This window comes from Pantherophis guttatus, chromosome 4 (assembly GCF_059756535.1).
Source record: "Pantherophis guttatus breed Tessera chromosome 4, ASM5975653v1, whole genome shotgun sequence".
Lineage (NCBI taxonomy): Eukaryota > Metazoa > Chordata > Lepidosauria > Squamata > Colubridae > Pantherophis > Pantherophis guttatus.
In genome coordinates, this window is record NC_142066.1 from 151,076,591 (window position 1) to 151,099,748 (window position 23,158).

Genomic DNA, 23,158 nt, shown 5'->3' on the forward strand with positions numbered 1-23,158 from the left:
GTGAAAACATTTTTAGGACAACATATCCTAATCTTCTGTGACTTTCCACATTGTACAAATGTTCAGCCAAAACAAACATGCCACGTGAAGCAAAGCAAATCGATTTTTTAAAATAACATATCCTAGAATTTTCACCGTAGCCTTCTTATATTGTTTTCTAATTGCACGGCTAAACACTTGCACAGATGTATTTGTTTATTCAAAATAGCTTACACAACTTTCTTCCCTAAACAGAAGATCATGGAGAGAAATGAAGTCAGGCAGGGTAAGGACAATGTATATTTAAAGTTATTTAAACATCTGGGAAAATAAAATAAAATAAAATATCAGAGAAAGGGCCAGGTGAGACTTTGTGGGGAAAATTTCCCACAGAATCGCTTCTGAGAAAGCTGTTCCTCCCATTGACACACCCCAATTCAGAGAACCTCCAAACATGATCTCAGCATGTTAGAAAGTCCTGATGTGATTTTTTTCAGATATCCAAAATAGAAACTGGATGTGGTTTTCAAGGCAGTGTCAGACCTTTAAGTTACGCTCAGATAAAGATGGTAGCAAAATAATTTGATGAGGAAAACAGGTTCCTAAAGTAGTCCCAGCTAAACTCAACCAACATAAAAATTGTTTAATTATTTTACCTGTTTGGAGGCCACCCTATAAAAATGTTTTCTCCAAGTCAGCTAACAAGTCTTCAAATTTTGAAAATCCTGTGAATTCCAATAGGCCTGGTAGATTTAAAGGAGGCAAAATCTGGATCTAAGTGCTGAAATCTAAGCAATTTAAATTACTTCAATTAGATTGAAATTTAACATCTAAGTGCTGAGCTTCAAAACTGTACAAGGGCTTAGCACGGGTGGTAGGGATTAACATATTCTCAACTTTTCATTCTGCTTCTCCAAGAACAGTCATATCGATCCCGTGTGTGTGTGTGTGCGCGCGCGCGCAGACGTGCATGTTCATACATCCTTCCAAGGCACAGAAAAGGCTGCAAATTTGGAAGGAGAAATCTAATATCAGATTTCTATTCCTGTTCTCCCATCTGCTTCCAAGCGCAGCTGCTTCCGTGCCAGTGGCCATCCTGCAGTGGCTCACCAAGACAAAATAACGACATGTGTATAGTGTCATCATCACACGAATCCTCCCCTTATGTCCTTCATCTGTGACATTTGATGCACGTACATGTTGCGGTATTTGCTTCCCAGCAGTTTTTGTAACTTGTGTCCAGATAAGGGAAGCTGAACAACTGAAAAAGGGTGGGCAGAGGCTGCACTGGAAGGATTCAAAGCTCAATCAACTTGCCCCAATAACCTCAGTCAGGGGTGAAATGCTTCTGGTTCAGACCGGATCGGACAATCCGGTAGCGATTGTGGCATGTGGTTTGGAGAACCGGTAGCGATGGCAGCACGAGGCTCCGTTCACACTCCGCGTGTCGTTACTTCCTGGTTTTAACCAGGAATTAATGCATTTTTTTACCCTCTGTGCATGCGCAGGTTTTGTGCATGTGCAGAGGGTCTGCGCGCGCATGCGACACGCGCATTGCGTGCACTTCCGAACCGGTAAGGAAGGTAAGTAGATTTCACCCCTGACCTCAGTCCATATAAAAAATAATTCCCCTTTGCTATCAAGGAGATAGAAAGAAATAACAAGGGTCAAGATTTGAGAGGTACTCTATACAGGTAGTCCTCGATTTACAATCACAATTGAGCCCAAAATTTATGTTGTTAAGTGAGACATTTGTTTAGTGAGGTTTGCCCCATTTTACAACCTTTGCCACAGTTCTCAAGTGAATCACTGGAGTTGTTAAATTAGTAACACAGTTGTTAAGTAAATCGAGCTTCCCCATTGACTTTGCTTCTCAGAAGGTCACAAAAGGGGATCACATGATCCCAGGACAATGCAACAGTCATAAATCTGAAGCAGTTGCCAAGCCTCTGAATTTTGATCACATGACCCTGGGGATCTGCAACGGTCATAAGTGTGAAAAAAAGGCCCTAAATCACTTTTTTCAGTGCCGTTTTAACTTCGGTCACTAAACAAACTATTGTAAGTGGAGGACTACCTGCACCAGTGTTTCTCACGCTCAGCCAGTTTGAGATGTGCGGACTTCAACTCCCAGAATTCCACAGCCAACCATGCTGGTTGGGGAATTCTTGGAGTTGAATGTCTATGGAGATTGTTTCTGGGAGCTGATGTCCATGCATCTTAAAGTTGCTGAGCTTGAAAAACAACAGTGTGATTCAAACTTTGTGGTATCAACGTAATCCTTGTATGGCTAATATTTTGGAGATCAAACAGAGTTTCTCCCATCCATAGCGATGGATACTGGTTGACTGATGACTTAGCCAGTGTCTCTTCTTCCAAAGCTGCAGTCAGCACAATTGTTTCTACCCCACTTGCTTACTGAGGTGTGATCACTGGATGAGCCAATGATCACACCTCAGAAGTGGGGTAGAAACTATGGTGCTGGTTGAAGCAGGAAAATCTTTCTATTCCCAACTGCAGCAAAAGAGAAATTGAAATTCCAGGGGTAATTTAGCTCACACTAAATCTGCATGGGAGGGAAAAAAAAACTTATTGCAAATTTCACGGCTTGTGCTTCTCTTTATTTATATAGCAGTCTTGTTGCCTCTGCCTGCGCTTGACCTCTTCTTCAATAGTAAACACAGTTGTGCTCACACGCTGCTGAAGGTCAAAAGCCAAAGAGCCAAAAAGGCAAACTACTGAATATTGGTGTGGCAGTCCATTAGCTGCATGGTTGTTTGTTTGTTTATAAATTTATTAAGTTGCTATGCTGCCCATCTGTCAGGAAATTCTGGGCAGCTTACATCGTCGTAAAAACAAACATACAAAACATTTAAACAGTAAAATAAACCGAAATTAAATAAATTAACAACCAGAATGAGACAAGGTGGAATCTTCTTCCCAGTCCACTAATCACCTCCAGTCAAAACGCTCATTGGAGTCCCAGGCTAATTGCAGAGTTACCTTTTAGTCTTTCGGAAGGCCAAGAGGGTGGGGCAGATTTTGGCGGCGGGGGGGAGGGGCATGATGTTCCAGAGAGAGGGGTGGTACTTGTGGCAGAAAAGTTTCTCCTTCTAGAGACCCTGCTAGCCAGGATTCTTGACTGGGGGAGGGGGGGCACAGAATGCCCTTTCTGCCAGAATGAATGGGTTGGGCCAATCTCATTAGAGTGAGATGGTTCCTCAGGTATCCTAGACCAGTGATGGCTAACCTTTTTGCCGTCGCGTGCCAAAAGCAGGGGGGAGCATGGGGGGTTGCGCACGCTCATGCTCACACCCATAATGTAATGCGCCCTGCCCCACCATGCATGTGCATGCGATCCCCCTGCACTCCCCCTGCTTTTGTCATGCAATGGCCCGACGGGCCCGGTAAGCCTGTTTTAGCCCTCCCCAGGCTCCAGAGGCTTTCTAGGAGCCTGGGTGTCAGCCTCCGCTTTTTCATTGCTTGCTTGCTCAGCTGCCATTGTAATAGGGGGAAGGGGGAGCTGTTTGAATGTCTGGGAGGGGGAAAGTGAGCTGGTGGAGAAGAGAAAGTTTTCTTCAGCATTTTCTTTGAAGCTGATAACGACTCAAGGTCAACCACTGTGGCATACCAGGAGGATGGCACCATCGGACACTGCACCCCACATGACCCCTGGGGGGAATGTGGATTGGATAATCCTGACTGGACGGTTGGGGGAAGGGTTTTAGGGATGCTTTCTATATGTAATTTTCGTGCCTATTGCCTCAGACCTTGCTTTTTTTTTGGTTGCATTTAGTTCATACTCAGTAAAAGTACTTTTCTCTATGAAGTTGGGGGTTTTCTTTCTTGAGTACTGAAAGGAGGCACACCTGACACTGGGGAGGCCAAAAACAGCCTCCTCTTTCCCCTCCCCTGAGGCTGGAAACTTCCCATTTCCCGACTTCTGGAAGACTCAAAAATCAGCTGGCCGATGTGCACATGTGTGCTGGAGCTGGGCTAGGGCAATACTCGTGTGCCCACAGATATGGCTCCGCATGCCACCTGTGACACACGTGCCATAGGTTCGCCATCACGGTCCTAGACCTAAGAGTCTAGACTCATGTCATGAAAGGCTTTAAAAGTAAGAGCCAACATCTCAAATTGGTGACAATGCAGCTCAGACAACAGTGGCTTTCCACTGCTGGAAACTTTTTGCTCTGTTGCATTTTGTGCTAGCTAGCTGTATCTTCTGAATACTCTGAAATGGAGAGTCCCCTTGCAGCAGTCCAAACGCTGGGATGACCAGGGCATCAGTGACTAAGAGCGTTTTTGAGTGGCCAAAAAGAAATTTCCCCCTCCAATAATGAAGAGGAAAAGGCCCCTGTCTGTGAGCATCTGTTTAAAGGAAAAGCGACGCTTTGTTTTCAAGAGAGCCACAGAAATCGCAAAATCCACCCTTGGGGGGTAAAAAAAAAAAAAAAACACGCGCGGGAGCATTCAGACCGCTGCAGTCTGGGCACCTTTGGCCGCCGGCGCCTCCCACAGACTGTGCCAGCTGCGCAGAGGGCAGGCGTGTCTGACGGCGGCGCGCCCTTCGCCGCGCGCTCCCAGCTCCAGACCAGCAACCCGGGGGACACGCGTGGTTCGTCCTCGCGGGTCACCCACTATTGCCCTGTCCAGAGAGCTCCGGAGGAATTGCGCAGAGCGCTGGATACCCCGCCTGCCCAGCACCTCCGGTGGATTCCTTCCAGATCTGGCCAAGCCACCGAGCTGTACCCGAGAGACGGGCCAGGCATCGCAGCGGCCGAAGGGCGTCCTTCAAGCGGCTGCTCGGCGGAGGTCTCCGGCGGCCTTGGCCACGGGGGAGAGGCGCGGAAGGCGCCGAGGGGCGTGTGCGTGCATTGTGCCAGGGCTGGCCGGGAGAAAGTTGCCTTTTATGAGCGTGCACTTCCTGTTAGCTGCCTCTCCGCCTCCTTGGCGGCTAGAAATATATTTACACACACACATACACAGGTTTGCACCTCCCTCTCTGGGCAGGGTTTCCTCGCTTTCCCCCTCGCTTCTTTTCCTCTTGTTTGTGCCGTGGCCGCTGTCAGATTCGCCTCCTGCACGCCCGAAAGAGGCTGGTGCAGCCGCTGAGCGTCTCCGCGCTCCCTCTCGCGTCTGTCTGCCTGCCAGCTGCACCCGCTTGCCCGGGAATCCGCCGACCTCTCAAGGAGGATTGCAACGCCCTTGCCCCGCGCCCGCTGAAGAAGGGGGGCGCGCGACCTGCAGCCTAGCCCTGTTTGGGCTCGGGCTGCGTTTGCACCCCCTTTTTGCACGAGGCGCTTTCTGGCGTTTTCCCTGAGCGCGCGGGGACTCCAGGAAGATGCCTGTCTGGAAACTTTAATCCGGGAAATTGTGGCGGATTCTGACTCTCTGCAGTAACCTCGGTGTCCCGCCGGTGGGATCGCGTTGTCCCGCAGGGGCATCCGGGGCTCGAGCTGGCGGACGATGAGCAGAGGCTCCGCTGGTCTCTTCGCTGACCCATCTCTTGGCCTCCGAAGCCCAAGCAGCGGCCAGCAAACTTCCTCCGTCTTTTGATCGCTTTCTGCTCACGTTCCCAAGGCGCTCCAACTCGAGGACCCGAGCTTTTGTAGGCGGGCGGAATTGGCCGTAGGAAACTGGTTGAAAGCCTCTGTTCGCATCCCTGCGATGGGAAGTACGGCCATGGATGCCAAGAAGAAAGATGCCTCGTCTGGTAAGAAGAAGGACGCTGGCCAGAAGAGACGGATGCTGCGCGTTCACATCCCCGTAAGTCTACTCGCCTGGCTGTGTTCACCGGACAGGGTTAGCTACTCCTCTCCCTTTGCTCGGTTCTCACGATGTTCAAATCCGCAAAGGGGTCTGCGCAGACCGCAGGCTAAATCTGATTGGCTAGTTGCAGGTCAGTCGTGGGAACGCAGCCCTGCTCTGCCTCTGACCCATGGCCAAGAAGTTGGAAGTTGTTCTTTTGAATGCTTGCTTCCTCAGATCTCCTGTGCAGAGTGCCGCGTGAAATCTGATTTTTTTTTTTTTTTGGCAGTAGCAACAACAGGTTGGGGGTGGGGCAGAAAGGAATGTGCACAAGCCTGTCACTTAACAGCGCCATTGGGGAGGGATGGGGGGAGGAGGAGGGTGTGAGAGCAAGGCAAGGGATCCAAGAAGCTGTCATGTTTTATTTATTTATTTATTATTTTATTTATTTATTTATTTGTCAAGCATATATAAGATAACAGGTAAAAGTATAAACATAATTTGAATACATGAAAAGCGTAAGTAAAAAAGGAATATTAGGACAGGGACCGTAGACACGCTGGTGCACTTATGCACACCCCTTACAGACCTCTTAGGAATGAGGTCAACAGTAGACAGTTTAGGGTTAAAAGTTTTTTGGGAAGAAGCCTTCTAATTGTTTTGCTTCTCTTTGTCCTCGAGTTACAGAAGTTCCTCTAATGACCATTCAAAGTTACAACGGCAGTAAAAAAATTTACTTCTGACCAGTTTTCACACTGACAAGCAAAGTCAATGGGGAAGCCAGATTAATGACCGCATGATTCACTTGACGACTGCAGTTATTCAGTTAATAACTGGCAAGAAAGGCCGTAAAATGGGGCAAAACTCACTTAACAACCGTCTTTCTTAGCAACAGAAATTTTGGGCTCAGTGGTGGTCATAAGTCCAGGACTACCTGTAATTCATTCTTCAAGTGAACCGCCCTTACTCAGAAGCTAGATCCATCAGCAGTTCAAGTAGATTGGATCTGTTGTTGAGCGGTGAGGATGGTCTTGATGACCTTGCATTACACCTTCCAGGTCTTGGGTTCTGGTCCTAGGTCAGTTTCCATAAAGTTGAAGCCTGCAGTTGAATCTCAGAAAGATGGTTTGGCTTTATAGGATTGGGAAATATGACCTCAGTTTAAGAGTTATGACACTCATCCACATACATGCAAGCATCCACATACATATAGATACACAGACACACCAGAGGTGGTATTCAGCAGGTTCTGACCAGTTCTGGAGAACCGGTAGTGGAAATTTTGAGTAGTTAAATACCACCTCTGACTGGCCCCGCCCCATCTGTTCTCTGCCTGAGTCCCAGCTGATCGGGAGGAAATGGGGATTTTGCAGTATGCTTCCCCTGGATTGGGGAGGGAATGGGGATTTTATAGTATCCTTCCCCTGCCACTCCCACCAAGCCACGCCCACCAAGCCACGCCCATAGAACGGGTAATAAAAAAATTTGAATCCCACCACTGAGACACACAGACAGACACAAAATTCCACACCTATTTAAACCACATTTTAATGCTGTTTTTCCTCCCGCTGTTTACCCTGGAGACCGCCTTGACACTCATACAACCTCAGGAGGAGGGATTCCGAAATACTTTTAAAATGGGCAGGAAGAGGGAAGTACTGTACCTACAAGACAAGGGGGAAAAAAATCTTTAAAAAATGTTCTTAGTTTTGGATGGGAAGCTAGGAATTAGCAACATTTATATTTTGAAAGTGCCTGCCCTGCACCCTGTTTGCAAAGTAGGATGCCCTTTGAGTCTCCTGCTTGGGCATGGAGGGTTGTACTAGATGACCTGCAAGGTCCCTTCCAACTCTGTTAATCTGTTAAATGTTGAGCTTTTTGCAAAGTCTACCTTTTCATCTCCTGGTATGCAAAGTCTGGCGGGGGCCTTTAAAAATTTAAGGGGTCTTTAAAAGTCTTCAAAAGACTTGCTTGCTAAAGAGATCTGAAGGTGATAAGCAGGTTAGCCACTGAAGGAATCCTACAACTACTCTTCTATCTCTTTGCATGTTGTAAAGCAGGATCAAATATGCTGCAGTTCGTTGTTTCTTCCATGGTACATCGAATCTTGAGGATCAGATCAAAACATGCTCAAATGGATCCAAATCCCTGGATTACATAGGTGGTTGAAGGACAGCTGGACCATAAGAATGGGTCCATCTAGGACAGGACCTTTTCAGCACCAAGTGGCCAAACTGGAATGCGTGTGCATGTGTGCATGTGCACACCGGAAACCTGAAGACCAGCTGGCAGGCACACACTTGCCTGTTTTTGGCCCCGTTTTCCAGCCATTTTTTGGGCCGCTGTTCGGAAAATGGCCAAAAAATGGCTTGAAAACAGCCTGAAAATAGCCCCAAAACCAGCCCCAAACAGGCCCAAAAATGGCCTGGAAAACAGCCTGTTTTTTGTCCATTTTTGGGCCGTTTTCAGGCCGTTTTCCAGCGCTCTGGCACCCGTGAAGACCAGCTGGCTGGCACTCATGTGTGCACCGAAAACCAGAGGAGCAGCTGGCGACGGTGTGTGTGCCCACAGAGTGGGCTCTGTGTGCCACTTCTGGCACGTGTGCCATAGATACGCCATCTTGGATCTAGGATCTCTAATAGATGAACCCACACTGAAGATTCTAAGGCAGGAGTGGGTAACTATGGCAACCTTGGGCCCTGTGGACTTCAACTCCCAGAATCTCTGTGCCAGCAGGGGAGCTGAGCCATCATGGGAATTCTGGGAGTTGAAGTCCATAGGTCATAATTTTTCCATAGCTGCCCCACCCCTGGCCTAACGGAAGAAGTGACAGCACATGAATTGAAGATAATGGACGTTTCAGGTTGCAAAGCTCTCTCCAGTCTGAACTGTTTTTGTTGGTAGATATGGAGATAAGCAGGAAAAATGTAGGGCTTCTTTTAGGGACTTCTCTACAGGTAGACCTCAACTTACAACCATTTGTTTAGTGACTGTTTGAAGTAACAACGGCAATGAAACACCATTCTCAGCACCACATGATGAAAATTCAGGCACTTGACAACTGGTATGTATTTACAATAATAGCAGCATCCCAGGGTCATGTGATCTGCCATTTGTGACCTTCCTAGCCAGCTTCCGACAAGCAAAGTCAACAGGGAAAACTGGATTTGCTTAGCAGCCACGTGATTCATTTATCAACTGCAGTGATTCATTTAACAACAACTGTTGCAAAAAAGGTAAAATTGGCTGTTAATCATATATCAACCACTTTGCTTAGCAACAGAAATTTTGATCCCTATTTTGGTTGTAAGTTGAGGACTACCTGTGTTCCAGGCTTGTAGTCGAAAGACAATTTATCATCTTCATCTTTGTTATTCCTGATTCATTTTAGATCAGATTTGAATCTGAATTTATTTTGGCCATCTTAGTCCAACATTTGAACCATCAATGGGTCACTGATGGACCATCAGAGTCACCCCTTGTGGCCAGGGTTAAAAAAAATAGCCATTTTCAGGGTTCAAGATACAACGTAAGGGGGAAACATTTCCATATCCTGTATCGAAGGGAAGAAATTATAATGAAAGGGAGATTGAAGGTCATCTATACCAATCCTCCACTCAGGGCTAAATCTACAATGCAGAATTCAGTTATAGCTATCATAAGAGGTCAACATCCCCCTATGTTTAAATACCGGCAGGATAGGATAAGCCACTTTCTATAGAGGAAATTATCCTAGTCAATCCTTTGCACTAGCAGCTATAAACTTTCTAGATAACCGGAGGGCACAAACGTATCCCCAGATTTGATGCTTCTCACCCACATATTTTTTTTGTGAGTGGGTTGGGGATACTTCTGTGCATGTGTTGGGAAGAATTCGCCTTCCTTGGTATTCAACGATTGCAACATGATTTAATGAGAAAAGTATTGGCAGAAACTATGCACATTATGGCAGTGGAGATTAACTTGTACTTCTGGCATGCTGTTACATAATGTTGGGGAAATGAAAGCTATTATATCCATTGGCAAAAGTGAATGGTGACAAGTTGTGTACCTGTCATGCGTGCTTGAAAGTTTATATCTGTGTGTCCAACAAGTCTATTAAAAAGAAGGTCTAGAGGTGATATGGTAGCAGGGTTCCAACATTTGAGGGGCTGCCACAAAGAAGAGGAAGTTCATTTATTTTCCAAAGCAACAGAAGGCAGGACAAGAAGTAATGGGTGGAAACTAATCAAGGAGAGAAGCAACCTAGAACTAAGGAGAAATTTCCTGACAGTTAGAACAATCAATCAGTAGAACAGCTTGCCTTCAGAAATTGTGTGTGCTCCAACACTGGAGGTTTTTAAGAAGAGACTGGACAGCAACTTGTCTGGAATGGGATAGGATCTCCTGCTAAAGCAGGGGGTTGGACTAGAAGACCTCCAAGGTCCCTTCCAACTCTGATTGTGATGTTCTTTGCAACTTTAAGACTTCAACTCCCAAAATTTCCCACCAGCCATACAAGTCTTAAAGTTGCCAACGTCGGACACTCATGGTTTATACTTTGAGTCTGTATCCATCAGTTTATTGACTTGGTTTATTGATCAATCGATGTGGTTATCCACTCAGATTATAACCGCTGCAGAATGTAAATATGCTTACACTCTGAACTACTCAGTGTCAACGCGAGCATATTCTTACATCTTATCCCTGCTTACTAGAAATTATAGTACTTTGCATGTAATCTATATACATTACAGAAAGATGGTCCTCAGCTTATAACTAGAACTGGGACCAGAATTTGTTTCTAAGCGAGGTGATAGTTAACTGAGTCACATCTGATTTTATGACCTTTTTGCCACAGCCGTTAAGCAAATCACTTCAGTTACTAAGTAAATCATCAGTAGGTGAATCTGACTTTCCCCATTGTCTTTGCTTGTCTAAGGTCACAAATCGTGATCACGTGCTACAATTATCTAAATATATGCCTGTTGCCAAGCTCTCAAATTGTGATCACATATCCATGCAGATGCTGTGTCAGTCGTAAATGTGGGGACTGGCAGTTGGTCACCTTTCTTAGTGCTGTTGTAACTTTCCAATGGTTGTTAAATGAATGGTTGCAAATTGAAACTACATCCTTGCAACACAGTAGAATGTGCCTCCAGGTCAGGATCTACCGGTAGGTTTAAATCAGGGGTGTCAAACACGATTTCATTGAGGGCTGCATCAGGGTTGTGTTTGATTTTGGGGGGGTGAGGGGGCGTGGCCTGGGGGGGCATGGCCAGCATAACATCCGGGGGTGGGTTCTATTTACCTTTACTACCGGTTCGCAACGGAAGCACGTGCATGTGCAGAAGCTTCTGCACATGTGCAGATCGTCCATTATGACGTCCGGACGGTTGGGCGGAGCCTCCCACCACTTTTACTACCAGTTCGCAAGAACCGGACAGAACCAGGAACAACCCACCACTGTCAACGTCACTCGAATTGGGCATACCTGTGGCGGCCTGAGCGCTTTGCCAGTGAAAAAAGGCTCGCAAGCTGTTTCCAGGTCGGCCCCATGAACCAGATCTAAGCACCCCACGGTCCAAATCCAGCCCGTGAGCCTTGAGTTTGACATTCCTGGTTTAGATCAATTTTTCAAACTTAGCAACTTTAAGATGGATAGACTTCAACTTCCAGAATTCCCCAGCATGGCTTGGAAGTTGCCAAGTTTTAAAAACACGCAGATCCAGAAAGCCTACTAAAAATGCATCTTATTTTTGATGAAACGCTTTTAAAATTGGCTTGAAATTCGGTCGCAGGGTTTATATTCCTCTTAGTGGCACGTTGCCTCGTTTGCAAATAGAGGATTTCTTTTAAAAAGAGCCACTGGCAAGTTGGAATAGTAATTGTGGTAGAGCTGAGAATGATGTATAGCCCTCGGACGGTCCACGTGCTTCCTGTAACTGAAGAATAACAACAGATTTCGTGGAAAAGGGGAAGTGTTGTGTGAGTGCAGCATTCTCTTTTTTGCACATTGGGTGTGAGCTTGTATGTGGAGTAGGGGCTTGTTTATTAAAAGCAGACATAATCTCCTTTGCCTCAAGTTTACTAATTCGGCGATGGGTGTTGCAAATAAAGGTACAGGAGCTACATGCAAAGAAGAGATATTGGGGACTTAGGAGATACGTATTTCTGGCTTGCTAGGGGCAGCCTGAGGTTGATAGATTTAACTGCTTTCCTCTTTTTTTTCCTTCTATGGTTAGAAAAATAAATTATCTTCCATGATTGAGTGCGTCTATTGCCATAGTTTGTTAAAATATGGTTTGTCAAATAAATCACAATTGGCTGGATTGACTCATACCATTAAGTGTGGAAAACATTGCTCACAATAGAGCTAACTATGCATGGATTGCTAAACTGTAGGCAGGGTTAATTCAAATGTAGTCAAAATCTAGATTTAATGGATTTGTAATATAATGGGCAACCTCTATTTAATAGACTTAGAGTTTCTCCATTGCAGGTAGACCTCCACTTACAACTGCTTTACAGTTGCAGTGTCCACCTTATGACCACAACATTTGCTTATCAACTTCTGCAAAAAAAATAAATAAATGGTAAAAATGGGTCTTCTTAAAAATTGTTTATGGTTTTGCCATAAATGGGAAATTACTTCTGACTTTCAGCAAAACCATGCCATAGTGAACAACGAGTTAACTTCACAACTGAGGCATTGGTTTAATGATCCCGGCATTCATTTTACAACTGTTGCTTTTAATAACAGAACAATAGTGTTGGAAGGGACCTTGGGAGGTCTTCTAGTCCAAACCCCTGCAGGAGACTCAGTACCATTTCAGACAAATGGTTGTCCAATATCTTCTTAAAAATTGTCATTACTTATGATCCTTTTTTCCAGACTTAATTAGAGTTAAGCAATACTTGTAAACTGAGGTTTTACTGCAAACAGCACCATTTATATATCTCTCTCTAATATAACTTTGCAAATAAATCGATGCCCATAATGTAAACTCAGATTTAATTGATGCCCTATCTCTCTTATTATCTGTTAAATCAAGCAGTTTGTCAGAAGGTGTTTTGAACAGGCTGTAGCAACTCAGGCCTTTAAATTTGCCATCCATGTTTTTTGAGAATCCTATCACCTGAGCTTCTTTTCTGGGAAATAACAGTCAAGGAAACCATGGGTTTATGTGATGTGGGAGCCACAGGCCAGAGGTTCAGAGTTTGTGATGCTAAAAATAAAAGTAAAGGAAATGAAGTGAAAAACAACAACATAAAGTTGCGTAGGAAGACTTCTGTGGGAAATGGGGCACCTCAAATCTGTGCAAAGGTTGAGAGTCTTCAGGTGGAACGTATCAAGCCAAACCTTTTTAAAGTATGCGCTGAAAGTCTGCCCTGTTTATTCTGTGGTGAAGATCCCGAGAAACATAAATGAAAAGAGATAAGGAGTTTGAAGCCAAATGGCAGGCTGTTTGCAAATGTTGCCTGATTGTGCAATAAATTAGTCAATAGCTGTTCCCTTCAGCAGGGCTACTGATGTGGGCTAGAATAAAATTGCAACATCTCAGTCAGCAAGCAAAGTATTTTGTCACCAGTAAAAAATTTCCTTTCCTTATTTTAACCAGAGCGTTGAGAATTAGAGAGACCAGAGTTGAGCAAGGAGTAGGAATGCACAGTTTTCAAGAAGGCTTTTTGTTTTAGATTTTTTTTTTAAAAAAAGCTTTTTTTTTTACTACCAGTTCTGTGGGCGTGGCTTGGTGGGCATGATGTGGCTCGGTGGGCGTGGCTTGGTAGACATGGCAGAGGAAGGATACTGCAAAATCTCCATTCCACTCCACTCCAGGGGAAGGATATTGCAAAATCTCCATTCCCACCCCACTCTGGGGCCAGCCAGAAGTGGTATTTGCCGGTTCTCCGAACTACTCAAAATTTCCGCTACCAGTTCTCCAGAACCTGTCGGAACCTACTGGATTTTACCCCTAGGCAATAGGCTGACTCTGTAAACCGCTTAGAGAGGGCTGTAAAGCACTATGATTGGCCAAAAATAACTTATTTGACTTTCATGCACTAGAACTCACTGTCTCCTGGTTTTAGCCTGGTGTTTTAACCACTACATCAAATGGCTTTTCACTATTCCTGCTTTCATTCTTTTCACAAATATCAAGTTCAAATGAGAAACAGCTAAATGTAGGGCTCATTTTGGCTTTTCCTTTTTAAAGAACTCCTTATATAATGGAGTTTTTTTTATTTGAAAAAACAATAGGAGGTGCTAAATGAAAGACATGGCTTAATTTCTGTCAAACATTACAGTGAATTATGATCATGTATAAACATAGATGTTGATGGACAGAATGTTTGAAAATGTTTGAATGTTTGAAAATAATTTCAAGAGATATTTGAAAATAATTCAAGAGACATTTGCCACAATCATTGCAGTCTCAGATGCTGCTTTGCCTGACCATTGTTTAATTTAACAGAATAACAGAGTTGGAAGGGACCTTGGAGGACTTCTAGTCCAACCCCATGCTCAGGCAGGAAACTTCCTTCTGTCTCCCAAGATCATTCTCACCTACTATTACATAGCATTTTGCCTTCAAAAAAAAAAAAAGTCCCTCTCTTTCTTCTGATCAGGGTAAAATTGCAGGAAATCCCAAGATTTATAAAATATACATTTGGAAAGGGAAGCTTGCTGGGCCGCCCCCCACCCCGGTCCCTGCCAGGCTAGCGTCTCCCGAAGCCGCCGGGGTTGCGAAGGTGAAGCAGGGCGAGTGTCGGGTGGGGTGAGCACTGAGCAACCAGCGACAGGGGGACCGGTTTGGGATTGTGGCCAGCCAGCCATTGCTAACGGTTCTCCAACCTCCGGGAAATGGCTGCCACCGGTTTGGGCGAACCGGTGAGAACCGGTTGAATACCACCTCTGATTCTGCCCTCAGATCTTTTGGAGTCTTGTCAAGATTGAACCGCTTTGCTTCTTTCAAACCTTAATGCTTTTCAACTTGCCAATGAACTTGGGGGAGAGAAGGGGGAAATCGAATGCTGAAAATGTATGCAGAGATCATGAGAGTATGAAAACCATCAAGGTCACCACTGCAGGTGCTGGAGAAAGAGATAAACTGTTCCTATAACAAAAGGATGTCTCATAATTCGGCAATGTGTGATAACTCGGGTCGGGAGAAGGGGAAGGTATTGTTTAACTGAGCAAGCATTTGTGCAGGAAAAACAAAACTGTTTTTTGTTTCTTCAGTGCCAAAATGGTGTATCCAATGAAGTTTTTGGGAATTTAAAGCTCCGAAGAGTGTTTCCTTATTTTGGGTTCACTAGTCAGACAATTGACTGTTGTCAAAAGTCTGGTTTTGTCTTGCTTCATTTGATTAGGATTTGTACAGCAAAATTGCATCATAAGTGGTTCACTTAACTACTGCTGCATCCACTTAATGATTGTCACGAAAAAGCTTATAAAATCAGGCCAGTCATGTGACTGACATATCTTATGATAGTTACGACTTACACCCATAGCGGGCAGATTCCATTACAATCATTATTCAAGAACTATCTATACAACAAAGAGGAAAAAGTTGTATAAAAACATGAAAATAGGCTGTTTATTAGAATATAGGAGTATGACCATGTAGACAAGAGAGAGATTTTATTAACTCAAAATTATACTAGGAAATTTGTTAAGTCACACTGCTAATCAGCCAGACTGGATGGTTTCGGAAATCAGAATTCAAGACAATAATCAAATTCTCTCAGTCCTCCGAGAAAACAAGACGACAGTGTAGAACAGCCAAAACCCAGGCATCCAAAAGTCAGGTGGAATCACTCTAATACAGTATTCTTGATCTCGGCAACTTGCAAATGGGTGGACTTCAAGTCCCAGAATACCTCAGCCAGTTTGGCTAGCTGGGGAATTCTGGGAATTGAAATCCATGCATCTTTAAGTTGTGTAGGTTGAGAAACTTAGACTTAGAATTTAGACTTAGAATAACTTTATTATTGCTTTGAATGTAACCTAATCCACATACATTAAAATGAAATTTCGTTGCATACAGCTCTCAAAGGATCACCATCTCCAATATACACCACATAAACATGACAAAATACATACATATATACCAGGGATGGGTTCTACTTACCTCTACTACCGGTTCACAGTGGGGCCGTGCACGCACACATGCTTCGCTTACACGCATGCACATTTTTTTGTGCATGCGCAGAAGCATTTTGATGATGTCGGGGTTGGTGGGTGGAGCCTCCCGCCGGTTTTACTATCGGTTCTATAGAACTGGTGCGAACCGGGGGCAACCTACCACTGATACATACAGTGGTGAAATCCAAGTTTTTTTACTACCGGTTCTGTGGGCGTGGCTTGGTAGGCGTGGTGTGGTGTGGCTTGGTGGGCGTGGCAGGGGAAGGATACTGCAAAATCTCTATTTCTACCCCACTCCAGGGGAAGGATACTGCAAAATCTCCATTTCCTCCCCACTCCTGGGGGAAGGATACTGCAAAATTCCCATTCCCTCCCCACTCTGGAACCAGCCAGAGGTGGTATTTGCTGGTTCTCCGAGTTGCTCAAAATTTCTGCTACCGGTTCTCCAGATTTCCTCCCTTCATACATACATACATACATACATACATACATACATACATACATACATAGGTATGCATATATCCACATATATTATATGACCCAGAGAAACAACAGTCTGGTTCGGATATATAGATGTACATAGTGAGAAAAAAATGAATATTGCAAGTTTACAAGACGGATACCAAACACTGCCCTAACCAGCATAAATGCGTGTGTCCAGATCCCTAACTAAAGATTGATGATCAAGGTGGTGGCTAACCAAATTAAACATGTTATTCAAGCACAGTTTCTTTCTATGTTGGTTTAACAGTTGGTTAGTGGAGTTTGTGCCTCATGTAGGCATTTGAAATGTAGTTTATTCACCAACACACTAGGGAACAAAGCATTCAGGGTGGGCTTATTCAGGGGTGGGTTCTATTTACCTTTACTACTGGTTTGCAACGGCGCCGCGCTCGCGTGCTCACTTTGCTCTTTTGCACATGCGCAGAAGCATTCTGATGACCTTGGGGTCGGTGGGCGGAGCCTCCCACCAGTTTTACTACCAGTTCTATAGAACCGGTGCGAACCGGGGGCAACCCATCACTGGGCTTATTCACTCCATCAAGCTTGGCTACTGCATTGGGAAAAGGCCGCAGTGTTCCAGCCAAAAAATGAGTGGATTTTGCTGCATGAAGGGCAAGAATAGGATGGGGGACTGACTCACCTGCATTAGGGTGACTCAGCAGAGAAATTCCAGAGACAGCCTGATAATTGATTCCAGTTTTGTCCAGTGGATGCCTGTTAACAGTGGTGTTAATAATGGAAAATTGAGTAAATGTCTTCAGGATCTCTGCTTTGCTGAGTGGAGCATCATTCACTGGATATAAGGTACTTAATTAAGGTGGTTAGAACCATTTAATGAGATATTTTGTGTTTAACCAATGAGGAAAATTGAGACTGGGAAAGAATCTTAGGAGGAACTTCAGACCAGAGTTTGAAAAGCAAAACTTCCATGGATTGTGGTTGGATAATGTTAATAATAGGATTGCTACCATCTGCAGGATATGGTATGTCATCAAAATGATGAAAGCAGTGCGTGTGCTGTTGCAAGCAAAAAGCTTCACCCTTTGTATTTATTTATTTATTTTTATCCTGCCCTTATTATCTTTATAAACAACTCAAGGCAGCAAACATATCTAATGTATAATTATAGTAAATATGTATTATAATAAACAATTATAATATAAATAATTATTACGATAGCATGTGGGAGATCACAGTGGTATACAAAAGAGACAAATCTTGCATTCTATGGATGCAATATTGCTTTTATCATTAAGTTCTCCTTGCCTTACCATGGGTGCAGCTGTTTTAGAGTATAGATGACCACAATTGGGCCTGGAATTTCATAAATTGAATCTGATCCGATTTTACAACAATTTTTATAATAAGCGAATCATGTGGTTAAGTGAATTCAGCTTCCTCAATGGGCATTTTTTTGCTGGAAATAGGTAAAAAAAAGGTTGCAGATCGTGATCATGGGATTATAGCATGCTGCAACTGGTTGTAAATGTAAACTGGTTGCCAAATTGCAATCATAAGTACAAGCACAATCACTTTTTGCAAGGCTGTCATAACTTTGAACAGGTGTTAAAGAAATGGTCGTAAATCGAGGATTTATCTGTACAGGGAACCATTTCCAGAGGTGGGATCCACCTGCGGATGTACCTGTAAAAGTTCTTGCTAGCCAAGCCAGTCTTGGGAAAGGCTGAGTCTTCTAGTTCAGCCACACTGGAAGAAAACATAAATTCATCCTGCTGAGTTGTATCAATCACAGTAATTAGATTTTAAAACATGGACTAGAAATTGCATGGTTTACAACTCTTGTAGTAAAATTACAGTGCAGGGTTGGGATGGTAGGGATATAAACATTGAAAAACCTTTGAAGCTATGTTGGGGGGGAGCCATTTTCTGATTTGTTGGGGATTTGGGGGGAGTAATTAAAATATATTCAATTTCCATTCACGTAGCAACCTCCTCCCTGCTTTTAAATCCATTCTGCTGTTTAAGGAACATCGTTTATTGGTGCAGTTATCATGAATGGTATATTTATTCAATACAAAAGTAGAATTTAGTCTGACAATAATTATGCCTACTGATTGAATTTATTTTAAAATGCTTTTTAAAAGTTTCTTTTGTCACTTTCTGTGCTTTTTTGTCCTTTGAAGCCGAATAGAGAGCAGATCTGCCAGCAGATGTCTCCCACAGCAGATCTGGCTTCGTTTTGGGGTGAAGTTGGCAGAAATTTCACTTTTCTGTCATTTTCGTTAGGGACAGAAATACATTTGCACTACAAAATTGGGCTGTGCCACTTTGGTTACACAGCAACTCTTGAGGATTTGATTTTTTTAGACAAAAAAACATTTTCATCCCATAAATTAAGACTGGTAGTCCTCAACTTACGACCATTTGGTTAGTGACTGTTTGAAGTTACAATAGTACTAAAAAAAGAGACTTATGACTGCTTCTTGCACTTAACGTATGTTGTAGCATCTCCAAAATCACGTGATCAAAATTTAGGTGCTTGGCAATGTCGTCTATTTACAATCATTGCAGTTTCCTGGGATCGCATTATTGCCATTTGCAATCTTCGCAGGTGGCTTCTGATAAGCAAAGCCAATGCAGGAAGCCAGATTTGCTTAATGACCACATGATTTGCTTAACAACTGCAGTGATTCGCTGAACTGGTCATAAAATTGGGTATGACTGATTTAACAACTACCTTCCTTAGGAACAGAAATTCTGGTCCCAAATTGTGGCTATAAATCAACAATTATCTGTTGGAAACACAGGACAGTAATTAAGATTATTAAGGGTAGCAATTCATGAGAATCTTGCCTTTTTAAATTATATTCATTATTCTTAAAGAAAATATTTCACTGGGTGGTATTTTTACTTCCTCTGCCATTTTTTCAATTTCTCATTAAAAAAAAAAAAGACCCATTTTTTTTTTAAAAGAAGGGCAGAAGCAGAAAAAACATTTCTATCTTTAAATTATTCCCCTAAATTCAAGAGGAAGTTGGAGTTCAGTGTGGAGGCGAGAGGGTTGACTCCCAGAATTTCACTCCCATTGTATTTGTGGCTGTGGATCTAGAGTCAAATTTTTGTTTACGACAATCATCATCTAAAACAGTATTTCCTAACTGCAGAAGAAACAATAGCTATCAACCTACCTTCCATTGAGGACCTGTATACTGCACGAGTCAAAAAGAGGGCTGTGAAAATATTTACAGACCCCTCACATCCTGGACATAAACTGTTTCAACTCCTACCCTCAAAGCGACCCTATAGAACACTGCACACAGAACAACTAAACACAAGAACAGTTTTTTCCCGAACGCCATCACTCTGCTAAACAAATAATTCCCTCAACACTATCAAACTATTTACTAAGTCTGCATTACTATTAATCTTCTCATCGTTCCTATCACCCATCTCCTCCCATTTATGACTGTATGTCTGTAACCTTGTTGCTGGTATCCTTAAGATTTATATTGACTGTTTCCCTATGACCATCATTAAGTGTTGTACCTTATGATTCTTGACGAATGTATCTTTTCTTTTATGTACTCCGAGAGCGTATCCACAAAACAAATTCCTTATGTGTCCAAACACACTTGGCCAATAAAGAATTCTATTCTATTCTATTCTATTCTATTCTATTCTATTCTATTCTATTCTATTCTATTCTATTCTATTCTATTCTATTCTATTCTTTTAACAGGTGTGGACGTCAACTCCCAGAATTCCCCAGCCAGTATGAATTCTGGGAGTTGAACACCACACCGCTTAAAGTTGTCAAGATTGGGGAACACTGAACAAGAAAAGCCATTTTGCAATCAACCTTATCATGTAAAAAGTAGAATTAATTTCCAAATAGTCTCTAAATACCCTAAATTGGTCTTGCTCCATTTAGGTGCTTCTATTAATCCATGCTTTTAGCTATCAGAGTGAAGGTCAGACGATGCCTTGAAATCCCTTAATTAGTGTGTTTGTACGTGCACTGCATCCGTTTTTCTTCCTCTTTCTGTGTGCACAATCTCTGCTGTATACTCACAAGCGCTTCCTGTAGCTGCATTAGCGTGTGTCCTGTGTGCATGTGTGTTTGTCTCCCTGCATGTCTTGGCATTTGGCAAAATCTGAGATTTCCTCTTCCTCTCTGCTGCCAAAGATGTGACTCACTTGCTGAATTTTCCTGCGGCTGTCCCTACAAAGTTCTTGCATAATTATTCAGTGAGAATGCTCCCTCAGTAGCCTTCAGAAGACCATGCAAGAGATTTGTCCTTCCTGACCTCGTTAAGCCCCAACAGAAACCTAAGCAAAGGCTGGTCTAGGCAGTTTCCCAGTTGACAGATTTTCAAAATACCGTCTTTCCTTTTTGGGGGGTGTCGAATTTTTTCCCCATGTATGGTAGGCCCACTTCTTCTGTTTGCTTGTGGTGGGGCAGGAGGACATGTGGTGCACCAGTGCCGCCGCCGTGAAGTGGGGAGTGGAGCTGCCCCACGTGCCCCGCACTGGCTTACCACTTAAGTAGGGCTTATTTTGGGGGTAGGACTAGTAGTGGTTTTCATTTACCTTCGCTATCAGTTTGGAACTGTGAGCTCGTGCCCAGATCCTTCTACGCATGCACAGAGGATCCATGATGACGTCCGGGCAGGTGGGCGGAGTCTCCTGCTGCCGCCGCTACTGATTCACCCAAACCGAGGCAAACCAGTAGAAACCTATCACTGGGTAGGACTTACATTAGGCGTATGTGTAAAAACATGCTAAGGCTTATTTGCAGAATAAGTCTTATTTTCGAGTTGTTCGTGTTGCTTATACTTGTTGGGTATGAAGCGGGTATATTTTTCTTTCCTCTCCTTTAAAAAAAAAACCTTTTTCTGCACTTTTTATATTCTTTAAAATGTACAGGTAATCTTCAACTTACAACCAAAATTGAGCTCAACATTTCCATTGCTAAGCAAGTCAATTGTTAAGTGAGTTTTGCTCCATTTTACAACTTTTTTCCCACAGTTGTTAAATGAATTTATGCAGTTGTTAAGTGAATCATACAGTCAGTATGTGAATCTGGCTTCCTCCCACAGACTTTGCTTGTGATTATGTGACCCCAGGCGATCACATGACCCCAAGACAGTTGCTAAGCGGCTGGATTTTTGATCATGTGACCATAGGGATGCTGCTGTGGTCATGTGAAAAACAATCATAAGTCACTTTTGTCAGTGTTGTTGTAAACCTTGAATCCTCACTACACAATTATGGTTATAAGTTCAGAACTACCTGTATTTGTATATACTGTAGAGATGTATTATTTTTTACTTCTATAATCAGTGGTGGGTTCCTCCTGGTTCGGCCTGGTTCGGCCGAGCCGGTAGCGGTGACAATATGACATCACCGAACCGGTTCTCTTTGTTCGGGAGCTGGGCCTTCCTGCCCCCCCCCCATTATTCTTACCTGTTATTTGGCCCAGCCCGCAATATATTTGCTGCCTCCCGAGTCCCAGCTGATCGGCTAGAAGGAAAAAAAACTGTTTAAACTCTTGCCGCAGCACTTCAGAGGGCCGCCCTTCAGCTGATCAGTGTTAAAAGGCAATGTGGTGGTAAACCAGTGCGCTCGAAAAACAAATGGGTAGAACAGTGCCTCCAAGAACAAATGGGTAGACTGGTACAGCTCTGCAAGCAGTTAAAAGCCTGGTAGACCAGTACCTCTGCTAAATCCTAAAGAATTGTCACATGACCACCAAACCACGCCTAAAAAATAAGCCACGCCCACAGAACCGGTAGTAAAAAAATTTAGAACCCACCCCTGTGCATAATGTAATCTTCAATAAAATTGGAGAGGCAGTTTTCCACATTTTTGATTATGGAGTCTGAGCATCTTTTAAAGCCAGTCTGCCTTTTGTAGCCCTCAGTCTGTTTTTTTCCAGAACTTTATTCTGCTACTTTTAAAGAGGTTTCAAGGTTTCAGGGTGGAATACAAGCAGGACCTGTCGGGTAGCCTTTTAAAAGCATCCAGATTAGGGACCAATACAGTGGCGAAATCTAAAATTTGTTACTACCTGTTCTGTGGGCGTGGCTTGGTGGTGGGGGTAATGTGATTGGGTGGGCGTGGCCAACTTTTTTTTTTTTTACGTTTAAAACATTTTTTCTACAACCTCTTCGGCTGAAGAGGTTGTAAAAAAATGCTTTTAAAAGGCTCTGACGATTATGCAACTCAGCTGGGATCGTCAGAGGCTTTTAAAAGCATTTTTTCTACAACCTCTTCGGCCGAGGTTACTTTTTTGGCCAAAGAGGTTATAGAAAAAATGCTTTTAAAAATAAATAAAAAAAGCCTCTGATGATCGCACGGCTCAGCTAGGCATGGGGGAGGGGAGCAAGGATTTTTGGTACCGCTTCTCCAAACCACCTGCAGTGCCACCATCTTGATTTTTTGGACTCTCCTGCAGCAGTAAGTTCCAGTTTAACTAAAAACCATGTTAAAAAAGAACCTTTCTATGTTCCATTGCTTTTAATTTCTTTTACTTTAGTTTCATTCTGTCATGATGGGCGATAGGAAAACCCCTCTCCACAATATCTATCCATGGATAATTGTAGAGACCTCTACAGGAAATCCTCACCTTATGACAGGTTGCTTAGCGACCGTTCAAAATTACAACCAACCCGAGAAAGGGGATTCATTGGAATGTGTACTTTGCATGTGTTCCTCAAATTGTATGAATTAAAGATTTAATTTGGTCACTAGCCATCTCTGTTTTGGAAGCCTTTCTGGGTTAGCATGCTAATTAAAATGGTTTAATGAGCAGCTGGTGAACTGCACTCTGTT

The 23,158-nt window shown here is 43.4% G+C and overlaps 1 protein-coding gene across 3 annotated transcripts in view; it reads left to right on the top strand.

The window, feature by feature from the left end:
- The first annotated feature begins 2,592 nt into the window (after positions 1-2,592).
- PRKAG2 (protein kinase AMP-activated non-catalytic subunit gamma 2) overlaps positions 2,593-23,158 on the top strand; it is a 238,371-nt gene continuing 217,805 nt past the window's right edge. For all 3 annotated transcript variants that reach the window (XM_060683390.2, XM_087893091.1, XM_087893090.1), the window contains exon 1: positions 2,593-5,751. In XM_060683390.2, the coding sequence (XP_060539373.1) occupies positions 5,653-5,751 (99 nt within the window). In that variant the 5' untranslated portion in view covers positions 2,593-5,652. The remainder of the gene's footprint in view (positions 5,752-23,158) is intronic.